At 40.6% G+C, this 14,084-nt stretch overlaps 1 protein-coding gene across 8 annotated transcripts in view; it reads right to left on the minus strand.

Moving 5' to 3' along the window:
• fbrsl1 (fibrosin-like 1) overlaps nt 1-14,084 on the minus strand; it is a 265,854-nt gene that overhangs the window by 101,060 nt on the left and 150,710 nt on the right. For 7 of the 8 annotated variants that reach the window (XM_026320781.2, XM_026320775.2, XM_026320777.1 and 4 more), the window contains exon 5: nt 114-143. The exons of the other annotated variant lie outside the window; for it this stretch is intronic. In XM_026320781.2, coding sequence (XP_026176566.1) covers nt 114-143 — 30 coding nt within the window. The remainder of the gene's footprint in view (nt 1-113; nt 144-14,084) is intronic. 8 annotated transcript variants of the gene reach the window in all.

Here is a 14,084-nt window from a genome sequence, read left to right on the forward strand (position 1 = left end):
TTCTCCTTCTTGTAGCAGATTTACCCCCTCTGCTTCTCAAGCTACTGAGCTGTAAAATTGAGTGGACGGCAGGCAGGAAACAGAATGAGACCTGGCATCGTGGACGCACTAACCTTGAGGAGGGCCACTGCTGCTGGCTGCACCTAAAGAGATGGAGACAGAACATCAGCCATATTGGACTGAAAAGGGTTAAAAGGAGGAGGGAGGCAAGACCAAGGGTAAAAAGAAAGCTGGAGGTTCTTGGTGAATAAACAATATGACAGCTTGCTAAAGGAGGTCTAAGAAAGCAATAGGTACCATTTAAGCTAACCCTGTATCCACTTAAATTCCTCATTCCCCACCACCATCTTAAATTTATAATAAATTATGCTTAGCCTTTTAATTCCCCCAGCTACAGCAGTGCACATGCTGGTGTACATTCAATTACCTGCAATTAGAGAAATCATGCTGAAAAAATGCCTGACAAAATGTACAGTACATTTTCTCCGACAACAGTGTGTTAACAATGGCCCCAAAGCTTGTTTCTTAGCAGTTCTAATAAAAATATCCTTTATAATGAAATCAGGTAATATAACTACTTTTGGAAAGAATGTGAGAAATCAATTACTATGAAACACAAATACACTAGCTGCAGTTTAAATGTGAACAAATGGAGCTTCAGTCCCTTACAGATGATATTAGTGCTCTTTCTCTCCACAAGAGATTAAGCAGGTTTGTACTCTCCCAGGCGGGCAGCGTTCCCCCCTTCTGGGTGCTGCGCTATCATTTGCAGGAAAATTACTTCAGTAATGAAGAATCCAGGCCCATAAATCCTCATGGCCTCACCTTACTTCACCGCCCAAGTCTCACTGAACAGCTAGTAAAAATTCCCTTTAAAAAATTCATAGTGCAATTTTGCTCAAATCCCTCCCAGCAAGAACAATTATGAAACTTTCATCTCAATTGATTTATATCCATAGCTAGGAAAGGGAGGGGGGGGGGGGGGGGGGGGGGGGATTTGGAGGGGGGAGGAAAAAACAAGTGGTAAATCATTGTTTTTAAACGGAGACGCATACGGCCTTTTGTGACTTTGTGTGTTGTAGTGCTAGAGATATAGAGGTGCGTAGATAAGTGGCAGGGGAAGAGGGAAGCAAATGTCTGAAGGGTTTGAAAACAGAAGTAAAATGGCAAAAAGAAGGAGGAGGGGAAGGAGATGGGGGCGAAAGGAACGGTATTCCGCTTGATTAATAACACTAATCAAATTATACAGTGTTCCACTGTGCCCTGAAATCTGGGGCCATAATGTCCTCTAATGGCGAGGTTCATGGAGCTAAACTTCAGAGGGAAAACACGGCGCTGACTGCTGCATGCCTTAATGAAGGCAGTAAAACATTCATTTCCAGAAGCCATGAAATGAAAGGCAAGATTGTAGATGTGCACCCAGTGGCTCCCCCACTGCAAAAAAATAGAAGGCTGTTAACACAAAAGACAGTGTTGGAGAGAAAGAGAGCAAGACAGAGAGTGAGACTTAAGGCCCTAAGAAGAGAAATGAGGAGAGAATAATACAAGTGAAGAGATTTAAAGGGCAAGAACACCAAGAGTATTGGGATATAAAAAGAAAAGGGATGATGAAGTGAGGATAGAAAGACAGATTGGTAGATGCTCTCGGTGTTCTATTTCCAGTGAAGTCCTCTTCTGGCATGAAGACAATCTCTGTCCGCTGATTATGGATGAGCCAGGCTGCTTTACTATGTCTGTTATACTTAGTGCTGCTGACAGCAGCCACAATTCATCACTATTTAGTTGCTGATGCACCTAACCACAGAATCCTCCCCCTCATCTATCTCAATATCACTACATTAGAGTATTCCCTCTGTCCATCCAGGCATGCTTTCTGTTGATCCATGTATCCATCCGTATTTCCATCCATTCAACCACCCATGTGTACGTGCCTTTATCTGTCCATCAATCCATCCATTCAGCCATCTATCCATCTGTATGTCCATTTGTCCAGCTATCCAAGCATACAATCATCCTCCCATCCATTTTCCCATCCATACATCCATTCATCTGGTTATATGTCATATGTCTGTGGATTCTCTGCCTATCTTTATATCCATCTACTGTTGGTCCATATGTCTGTTCATCCATATATCAATCTATCAATTCATTTAATCTCTTATAAATAAAACTGTCGTGAAAGATTTGACAGATACAACAACATTGCTCTAACCTTAGCTGTCACCAAGATGCAGTAGGCCAGATGTTCTTATTTCTAGGCATTCTATATGACTTCTGCTGTAAGTTGCACAATGTATGTCTGGCACACTATGTCTCTCAAAATTTAAGCATGACAAGTAAAGAGGCACAAATTCCTGCATTTTTATAAAAAAATGAGATGCCAGACACTTGCATTTATACAAAAGCATTATGGTTTGCATTTTATCTACTAAATTGCACATGCTACAAACAATCAAATCAGTCTTTGCATCTTGAGTAAAGCAAATGTTTTTCATAGTCCTTGGGGCAAAATTTCATCTGGAGAGCAAGGAAAAAAACAACAAAGCTGAGAAAACACAGATTGCTATTGTTATTATTATCATAATTACAGTTGTGCTTATCATGCAAGCAGCCTCAATCACGATGAAATACAGTTTCATTTGATGAAGCTTCCTGTTTTGACTGGCTTGAGTTTGGAAACCACACACTTGGCTGGTGTGCCAAAAACTCAATCAGGCGCAATTACATAGCCATCAGATAGAAATGTAATTGATTTAAAAGCTGACATGAGATATAACTACATTACAGTGGAGGCACAGTGGGGAGGCTCTTTGGGGACAGGGCCTATGGGGAGCTCATTACCGCCAAGCTTTGAATTATTGAGTGCTACGGCAGTGACATTGAAGAATAGAGGCGGGTGATTGGCTGTAACAACCTGGCAAGTGTTTATCTCAACTTACAGCAACCTAAGACATCTGAAGGAGTGATCTGCCTGTGCATGAATATTGCAAGGGGAGAAGTTGTAATAGTTCATAATTGAAAGGGTTCAGGCCAAGGCAGAATCTGTGGGTGAACATGAAGCCTGCTATTTCTACTACTGGTATTTGTAATGAGTGCAAAAAAATTCTGTGGCTTGTTTTCTATAATGTTAACCTGGTGTATCAGTCACATTTTAGTGCTTTGCTTATCATCAACCATGCACAATGAAACCTATATTGGTTAACTGTAAATTAACTTTTGCTTATATAAAATCTGCTTTGTTGGTTTTGTCTTGTTTGGCTGCTGAAGTAATTTATGCCTCTATGATATTAACAGAAACACTTCCTAAAGACCAAGAGCTTAAATTAGGTGGTACCCTCCCTTGGGCTGGAGGAGTGAAAAGCACATCTGCCTGGCCCTGACCTGCAGCCTGTGGGTTTCCCTGACGTGCTGAGAGGTGGCTGTTGGGAGGATAAAGATATAAGTCACTGCAGAGGGTCGAGGGCATCCCTGAGGAAAATGGTGACCGCCCACCTCTGGGAGAGCTATGCCCCTTAGGCTTCTGCCACTGATCTCCCTCTGTCTTGCTCTTTCTTCCATCACTCTTCTCTCTCCTCACACCGTCCTCCTGTGAGCTTTCTCACAAAAATGAGAACTCAATTAATTCAGGCGAAATGAGGACGAGGGGGGAGGAAGAGGCCTAGGGAGTACAGAGAGACAGCGAACGAAAGAGAGAGAGAGAGAGAGAGAGAGAGAGCGAAAGAGAGGGAAGCCTAGCATTGCTGCTTGTCGATCTGCAGCTGGGAAACAGCAAATAGAGAACAGGGTGACTGTGCATGTGCATTAAGTCTTTAGCCAAGTTAATCCTGTCTGCAGTTTAGACATGGCTGATGAATGAACACTCCTCATTACAGAGGGGGATGCTGGGTAAATAGATGGGTCAGAAGGAGGCAGATGAGGAGAAAAAAGAGCAAAAAGATGAAGACAGTGCAGACATGATTAAAATATACTGGAACTCAGTCAGCTGTATGTCGTCTATTACATGGATGCTGTTAGGGTCTCACAAGTTGGTCTTGTATTTATGACAATCAGACATTTTGGTTACTATGGCAGCATTACAATAGCCATTACAATACTATTATTGGAGACACCTTAGCCTCTGTTTACCCAGGGGGAATGACTAACATATGGTGTGAAAAGGCTGCATGCATGTTAGCTTATGGATGTGACCTATGACCTTGAGAACTAAGTTCTTATGCTAAAGATGTAAAATGCTACAAACCACCACATGGCCCAGCTAAATATCTCATAGCTTTGCAGAAAAGCTGGTGTAAAACCAGCTGTTAGCAGTGGCTGCTGCCAGATTTCAGGTCACTAGTGCATACACACATGTACACAGACACACAGACATTCTTTGGACACACAATATGCAATACAAGGTGAAACGCTGCACATGCTAAGGAGGATTAAAACAAATTTACTCTGCAGACACTTTCTTTCATTTGGACTGCTACTTTAAGTACACAACTGTTTTCTGTGGGTGTCACAGAGAAATAAAAAAAAAAAAAACATATAAAAACAAATGATCCATTTCTACCATACTACTACTTGTAAGTTGTGAAATGTTACCTCCAGTGCAATGGTGTTATAAAAGTAGCCACTTCCCTCCTGACAGAGCGTAAATCTTACAGTATTCTGCGATATTTTTATGTTTAATTTTGACTACAGTGCATATATTACAATGTTTTACCAGTCCCAGCTTGAGGACAAGCCTAGTAAAACAGGTGAGTCAGACAGTTACAAATTTTCATATGATAAATACCTTGTACCTTGCATGTAAGGAGCCAGGGGGGATTGTGGCAAATGTGCTTCCAAGAAAATCATTCTGCCACTAGTACTTAGAGTGACTGAATAGCCTGTAAACAGAAGCAGCAGCCTATCTTGACGCACTCTGGGAGATACTAATATACTTGTGATTCCAGGAGCTGAAGGGAAGGAAGGAGGTGGGGTGATGAAGTTCATGAACTGAACAGCAGGAGCAGGAGCTTTTAAAATTACCCTGTCTCTGTGCTTTCCTGGTCTCTGAACTGAAACTGCAGAGTAAAAGCACAAGACTGTTGAGAAAAGTATGTCAAGTCAGTCATAAGACACACTTGGTCAATGGCTGATAGTGTTCCTCGCATTAGTCCAAATTAAAATTAGATCTATCTTTAACAATTCAATTAAAAAAGCCATATGATGACACTTTCCCTCATTTATGCTTTCCATCTTCTCCTATGCAAACCCCTAAGGTGAATACATTTTCTTTTGTTCTTGATGCTCATAAATGGACCTTCTTTGCCAGCACGCCAGCATCTTTCCAATCTATGAAATTCATCACAGTCAGAGATCATTTTTTCCAGATCTCTGTCCAATCAGGAAAGTGTGAAGACAGCAAATAGTCTTGTTGCAGGTCAAATCACAGGCAATATGAGCATGGAAATAAATAAAATTAATACTATATTGAGCCTAAGAGTATTACAATAGTAACACACTAAAGAGAATGAAGTATTCTTCCATAGGCAAAGTTTGAGGTCTGCTTCTAATGAACAGAGGTATGGAGCTTTTCAACCACTAGGCAAACAACTAAATATGTTTGTTACTTTATATTCAGTCCCAATAAAACCAACATGTCCAACATCATTTTTATAAGCTGTTTCACTTTCTTGATGCCAACTATCCAGTGAATAAGTGACATTGTTTTGCGTGTCAATTTTCACAGAACTCTAACAGGAAGGAGGAAGAAGAGGCAGTAAGAGTTCAAACTCTGCAGCTACAGCAGTTTCGTTGGTGAGCCGTTGTAAAAATGTGCGTAAAACCACAACCTATGTGCCTATTGTGCAAACATGTCAAACCACAAAAGGTGCTGTGAGGAGCTAAATGAGCAGATAATTTATATGTGGGGTTAAGCCACAGCCCAACACAAACTGAAGCTTAGTCCTGTGAAATAAACACAAATGTTTCGTTTTCTAATCCATGACAGTGGCACATACAGAGTGAAAACACTGCAAACACATAATGAAAGCAGATGCTCCCATATAAGGAACAAGGGCTCACAAAAGGTGTTAAAATGTTATGCTAATCACGGAAAAGCTAGGGTTGTGTGATACAGAAAAAAAATGATATCTTGATAAGTAAATTTTATTTTGCATTTTTCAAGAATGTGTTTGTAAAAGTCTTGTTATTTTTAATAGGATGTAAATTTGCTCATTAAAGTAAAAAACTTTACAAAAACATTCAAATTCCCAGTGCAGTTGCTACTGGGATCAAACAGTGAGCATTCAAAATGACCTTCAGGATTTACTTAAGTTTTTGCCATCTGTTGCTTTTCTTTCCATAAGATGCTTTTTTTTTTTTTTTTGCAAAAATCAAGTTTGTGTTTATCTTAAACTTTGGCTGGTATAAGTTTGTTGAGGGCAGCTGATTTTCAAAGCTTTTCATATTCTTTGCAGTGGTTAGTTTGCAGATGGTCAAGCAAGTTCATGATCAAGCATCATGCTTTTTTATGTTGTTATGCATTTTTAGTCAGCTAGGCTAACTTAATCATATATGCTGTGCCTATGCTGATGTACTGCATGCACTCTTGTAAAGCTGAGTTAAGTAAAATAGGTCCTCCTAAAAAAAAAAATCTGATTGGCAACGGACATGCACATCATCTGTCTGACTAAAGCTGGGCGCACATTTGATGTGGTTTTGGTCCAGTTTTAGTCGTCTGAGACAAATTTTGAGAATCCTAAAAGACTCCTATAATCCAAGGCTAAAATCTGTAGTTCTTGATTGCTGGTTTGACATGCTCACTGACAGCCGATTAATGGCAATTGCAATCAGTTTCTTCCTCTGATGAAATTTGGGCAGTGTCAGAAGATGTTAGACAATCTCCTGCGGTGTGACTACTCCTATGACGAAGTCAAACCAAGAACCAATAGGTGTGATGAACCTGATGATGCAATTAGTGTACTGTTATTGCAGTGTGAGTGAATTGAACCTAAGCACACATTTATTAATGAATTCACCTCTAAAACTAACAAGGGAAACTTTTGAGGTCATTATTTGTAAAAGCAAAATATAGAGTAAAGTAAAGTTTACTTACGGTTTATTTATTTTTCAACTAGAAACAAAATTACCTCAAGTTTGCTCTGTAGAATTCGAAGTCTAGAACGTCCTCTTTCATCCAGCCATGATTTGCTCCACACACACTGTCTTTGTTTTGTCTGTTTTAATCTTTAAGGCATGTCACGAACAAAATTAAGGCTACAGATTTTTTTTTTTTTTTGTTAACGGGGGTCTAAATTTGTCGCAAATTAATGACATAAAGTAAGTCTTCTTGTGTGTGTCAGTTTTTGACATGACAACTGTGATCCTACAGTGTGACATGGAGATCATGTTTGTAGTCTGACAAGCAACATTCACAAAGGACTATTAAAAATCACACAGTGTGTGCCTGGCTTAGCCCATTTTGTAGATATACACCTAAATCCCCAGACACCTCCACCACATCTCCTCTGACCTGAACATGAAACCGGGACAAGAAACACTATGCAACCAATTGGTTTTGTTTGTCCTCCTGGGGCCATCTTGGCTCTTGGAAACTTTACCCTGGCATTTGGTCTAAGCCCTAGAGAATGAAATGCAGAAGTCAGGAGCCTTTAGATAAAGCACCAGGTGATTGGATATCTGTGACAGAACACCATAGAAGTATCCAAACGTGGCGTCTGTGACACTGCTAATTTGACGTTCCCCCTCCTGTTCTGCACTTGGCCTCTGGGGTAGCCCCCATATCAACTTGCATCTGGCCGGTTACCTTCGAATAACAAGAGCTGCATCAATTTCAACTGATACAACTGAGCTGAATTGCACACAGTTCATTGGTTTTTGGCTGGCACTGGCTGAGTACGTGTACGCAGAGATGGAGAGTATCAGTTGACTCGGACTAATTATTCATAAGGTCTTGTGATGGCTGCTGTTCTGCTAAGGTCAGGCAGGAGCAACTAAAAGAAAACAAAAACATTTCCTTCTAAAACGAAGTTGACATTGCATTGTATCTACAGGAAACTATAAAAGAAAATCTGATGCTTCAAAAGGAAAAAAATGTCCTGTCTGTGTGTAAGTGGATAGCTGTGTGACAGCTATGCATTCCCAAATGGAGATTGTATTTGTTGCAATGGAGAATATGAATTAAGACGGGTGCTCATGCACAGCTGAAAGTTGAATGGTGCAGCTCCTTAAATAATAGTACACTCTGTGTTCTCACAACCACAGGCAGGCAATGCCTTGAAATTTGTAATTACAATAATTGTGATTTCAACAAATGAGCCTCCAATACGCTTTTTGATGGTAAAAGTACAGGTTGTGTTACCAATGAAGAGTCTACTAAAAGCATCAGTTGACAAAGCTTTAATTTACCATCTCTTGAATAGAAGGCATTTAAAATGTCTAGATGTCTGCAAAAATATACCGAAAAACACTGCCTAGATGAGTCTTTGACTGAGGCATAAACTCAATCACTCCTACAAGGAAAACAGAGAACACTCTTCACCTTTACGCTCAGATGAACTGCTTTCTCACCTCTATTTACAATCAAAATGAACCACAGAAATGTGTAGTGCACACACAAAGAGCCCACTTATGAGCAAGCACAATAGTGTGGCAATTAGCAGCTAGAGAGGAGGAATGCTGGATCGGTTACAGTTGTTGAATGTTAATTACAGCGTTTTACGGCGTTGAGGAGATAACGAGTTAGCGCCTGGCGACAGCAGCAACACGTCCTTTAACGAGAGCTGTGGAAATTTATGAAACTTGAGATCAGGGACAATGAGGCGTTACTGGCTTGTCAGATGCTCTTCTGCTCACCCTCCCTTTGTCCTAATGAAGGCAGACACTTGTTTCTTTTTCTTCTCTACTAACTCTAGGGCTGTTGGCCTGGAATCACTATTGTTCATTGAGGAAAGGTTAAAAATTAGCAGATTAGGATTCTGGTCATGTGCACTATAAATATCTTATCGTCCCACATCACCACTGCTATTTCCTAATCAGGTTTCCTACAGTAACAGAGTAGGGAAAAAAAAAACACAAAACATGTGCACACATAATGGCCAAAGTTAAACATAGGGCCATATTACAGATAATTCCCTGTCTGGGGCAGGAAACAGCCAGTAGCCAGATAAATGTGAATGGCCATTCATTCCCGTCTATCCAAACAGTGAGAGATCAAGAGCTTGGTGAAATCCGAGGGGTTAATACGGTCATGTTGTGAAGTCTGGTTGGGAATTTAGGTTAATGGAATCATTGATAGGGCTCAGCTCTAATTCCAGAAACGCTTAAGAGGATCCATACCTCATGATTTAGACAAATCCTGGGACATTCTTCAAAGTTTCTCTACTGACCCGGGAAAGATTCTTTGAAGCACACACATAGAGGTCTGAGGATTTCTCCATGTCTACACAGCCATTGCTAGCCAGAATCACCAAAGCTCTATCAACTGCCTAAATGTTTTTTATACAATATTACATCAGTTACGGTGGGGACAACGTGGGCCCCTAAGGAAACATTAAGCCAGATAAACACATAGAGAGGCTGTTTTCCTTTTTCCTGGCAAATTACTCAGAAATGTGAGCACGAATGTGCAGAAAATGTAGAGTATGGCACTTAAAATTGTAGCTTATGTCTAACCCTGGTAATAACTACATTATTCTGATTTTTTTTTTTTTTTTTTGCTTTGGTTTATCAGTGTTTCATGATTTACCTCTAATGTAACTAGCAATATTGCCTGTGAGAATGCAAATTTAGTGACTTAACTCTTAATCTCCTCAGTGAGCCCACAGACTGCCTACCAATAATTGTGGTGGGAAAAACGTTCATTTAGGTGGGTTGCAGCCTAGATAAGGAGGAGTGATTGGCTAACTGGAGAGAACCAGAGAAGATCTTTTAAAACCACAGAAGCCTAGGCTCTGGGGATGGTGTTCAGATGTCAATAAAAACAGGTGTTAACCAGCTTAGCTAAGATGTTAAGAGCTTGGATAATCCTAGCCTGGATCCAAGAGGGATCCGGCTGTAGAATATTAATGCTTAGAATGCACCATTAAATCAGAAACTTGATTAGGGGATTGGGTTTGAGTGGTACTGCTGCTGCATACTGTCAAAGCTCAATTTAGATTTGCTGGCAATTACCAAGAATAAGTTGTGAGATGGGTCACTGGGTTGTGAGATGGGTCAGACAAATCGAAATCCTACGCCCTCTCTTTAAAATCAGACATATTTCACTATCTCAGCAAAGACTCAGCATCACATTTCAAATTATGCATGATAGATTACCTATGAAGTTCATCTGCAGAATAATGGTTTACTTAAGCTCTCAGATTTAAATCTTTTTCCGCTGTACGAGCAGACTGGAACAACTGGAAATACATGATTATTACGCTAAGGAATTAATCATCATTGTATAAATGATTTAAGATGCATTCTAAATGCATTTATCATGCAGCCTCTCACCGCTTACAACCTTCAGCTATAGATTCAGCACAACTCGTCATCATTTGTATTTCAGTTGTACTTAGCGTTAAAACCGAACATGTTACAGACCTGTTTGAACAGGCTTATCACTTTAACTCTACATGTCTAAAGCACTGGAAACCATGCTCAGCTAACAATCGCAGCACTGTGGTGCTAACGTTTTTACAGCTGTAATTGCAGGGAACACCATATATAGGCAAGAGGAGTAATAGCAACACGTTTCAACATGAATAGCATGGGGATTGAAAGACTGCGTTCCAAGTATATAGCCAGCTTCATGCACGATAATGGAATAATTAGCACTTATCGAGCTATCACTATCTAGCACTTATCGAACTTAGGCAACTTATTGCAAATGAATGACTGAGTTTGTGAGACTGTCAATTACAAGCCGGTGTTTCACATGAGGTGTTTCACATACACTCAATATTTCTGAAAGTGAATGTATTTTCAGATGCACTCACAAGCACAGAAGTTCTAAACACTAATATGTTTTAATAATGGCATGCTGTCAGTATTCAACAAAGTTTCTGTTTAAGACACTGAGGGGCATAAATACATCAAAGTACTGAACTAGGGAATGTGCTAATTTTCTGCAAAACTTATCTTAACACAAACAGATTGCACCTACAGCGAATGTGCCACCACACCTAAAATACAAAAAATAGCAACTTCACATGGAAAAATGTGCCTCAGGAAAATTTAGCAACAAACATTGTTTTATCTTGTATATTCAACCCCACAGTAAAAAAATACACCCCAGCTCTTGCTCAAACCACACCCTTGTGAAAAGCTTCATCACTCTCCATTTGGACAAAATATAATTAAATAAATGTGACACTCATCTCTGTTTCACTTAATCAACTCTGAATGTACCACCATGCCTGCTCCATACATTCATACACTCTCTTACATGCCACCCCATAATCAAATCAGCATCTGGTGTCAGGGTGGCTTGCGGTTCGGGCTGTTCTCATTTGCAAACACCACCTGCCAGTTGTCACTCCTCTTCTCTCGCTGGGTGACATTAGCACAAGCGTGAAATGTGATTTAGCGTTGAGCAAAACTCTGCACCGAGCGCATCTGAGTCTGCCCACCTGGAAAGCAGGCATGAATAATCTACGGTCACCTAAGTCAGAGGGAGTTGTCATGCATAAGACACAAGCCAGACAGCAGCAGTACCACAGTCCTGCAAGATAAACTGTGTTAAGTCCAGCTGATTTCATCCCTACTGAGAGGGGTTTGATTTGGTTATGTTGAGTCCGTGTTATTTTCTAACCTTGTAATTGAGTGTACTTTCCATTACTCTCAAGCATTCAAGTGAGCCATTTTCCTAGCACCTGATTATGTACAGTTATAGATACCATTTTTATTAATGCAAAGCCTGTGCTGTGTCTCCCCTAAAACTAAGGCCAGCATGTCTGCATTTACCTCTACTGACTTTAGTTCCGCCACTACAAAGCTTTGACAAGGCCTGCGTTAATCACACACATTCAGCTATTGACTCAAAGCCTTAAAGTGCCAAAAGATCAATCATGATGTAATTTATGCTCATTGGTCAGGTTTGGTTAATACAACATCGCTGCACACCTTTTGCAAGATCACACATATTGTAATTAGATTTCCATTGACAGAGTACCTAAGATTAGATTTCCCTGTAGGGGGAAAAAGATATTCACTGCTCAGCACTCCACACCTGCTTTACTACCAGGGAACCTAGGTAGTGTACGTGAAGTGTACTGTTAGAAGACCACACATATCACCTTTAAGTTCCCTGCGTCTTGCCTTGTGATGAACGTCAACAAAGCAGTTAGCAGGGAGGAAATGAGAAAAAGAGAGAGAACGGGAGAGGAGCGGAGGGGGAGAACACACAATTATAAAAGCTTCATTTCTTCAGAGAACCATAAAGTCTCGTCCCAGAAGGGCAGCTGAGCACAAATCAATTTCTTTCAGTCGATTACAAGCACTGAGGTTCTAACCTTCATTTGTGAGTCTAATACTTCAACAGTTATGTAGAACACATACCAATTAAGCAATTCTGCTGGAATAAGAGGGCCGTGAACTGACGCGATTATGGAGGCCGGGGCCCTGGGGAGGTCGGGTTATCGGCTCAGGAGCAGGGAGAACGAGGGGAGCAGGGCAGGAGAGAATGGGGGAGAAAGATGGTAAAAGGAGAAGAAATGGAAGTCAAGGAAAAAGTCATTTATTAAGTCTAATACTCTGTGAAATGTTCCCATGGTAATAAGGCGGGGAGATTGCGTTAATATCAGGGAGCCATGCAGAAAAGGTCACTCAATATCTGTACCGCCCACCGGGGTCGTGCTGATGGGAGCTGCTCAAACACATCTGATAATGCTCTCAGCGTCGTCGCTTGGCGCCAGAGGTCGAGAGGATGGAAGCTTGGGAAAAGATGCCATTTGTGGAAATTGCACTGATGTACCGCTGTGCTCTGACACAATTCTCACTGCTGGCTTTTTATGTGCAGACAGCTGTGTGACAAGTGAATGAAATAAACACGATGAAACCCAGTCAAAGATTATCAGGCACAAATGTATAGCTCTCTAGCACATTATGTTTCTCACTAAGTTTTGATTTTGCAATCATTCATCTCCAAAATGACATGAATATAGAGGAAATGCAGCCAGCATCCTATTTCTACTTTTCAAAATCTGTTTGCACACAGGCTCATGAAAGGAAATGCATTAGCGACACTCTCCATCTTTCTATTGTCATAAAGTAAATCTGATGCCATTTTTCTCTTGATTTAAAGAGCCTGAACGCATCTCTCCAGATATGTGCAGATCAACACATTGTCATTCACTGCTGAGGCGCACCTTAACCACCGCCCTCACTGCCAGAAGATTTATGGTAATTCCTGATAGCATGTGATAGGATGCAGCCCATAAACCCATGTGAGGTATGTGTTTCTATGGTAACCCTTCCCTCTATTTGCTAGCCCTATGCACCTTGGTGTTTTACTTTTTTTTTTTTCCTGCATTGTAGGCGCTGTCTATTTGGATGCCAGTGGTAGGAATGAGATGCAGATTTGTGGCAAAGCAGAGACACAGATGTTTCCTCACTGCCTTTTAATCTCCTATTCCCTCAGCGCCTGGCGAGAAACACTCCCTCTTTAGAATGGTAATTGGACAAGATGAATAATAAACAAAACGAAAACAGACCAATGTTTAGAAGGAGCATTTTAACACTTTGGAATGATCATGCTTTATGGCTATTATTAGCAGAGAGACAAAAGCAAGCGCAGCTCCTTCTGGGAATAATAAAGGACTAAGTTTTAACTTGTCTAATCAGTAGGAGACCTATCAGGGTCTGGCAGAGTACGACAATGCTTAGCTCATTAAGGCAGAGCAGCTCAGTCTATCTCTAAATTTCCCTTTACACTGATTTCCTCCCTGTTCTCTGGAGTCTGTGCTTAAACACACCAGCCATCTGAAAATACACAATAGCATCCATGCTTCATTCCAAAACTAATATATGATTTTATGTGTCTTCATCGACATCTTCTCCTTTGTGTAACTGTCTGGCTTCCACATGTCTAACATATGCACAATAAAACTCCA

The sequence above is a fragment of the Mastacembelus armatus genome, chromosome 9 (assembly GCF_900324485.2).
Source record: "Mastacembelus armatus chromosome 9, fMasArm1.2, whole genome shotgun sequence".
Lineage (NCBI taxonomy): Eukaryota > Metazoa > Chordata > Actinopteri > Synbranchiformes > Mastacembelidae > Mastacembelus > Mastacembelus armatus.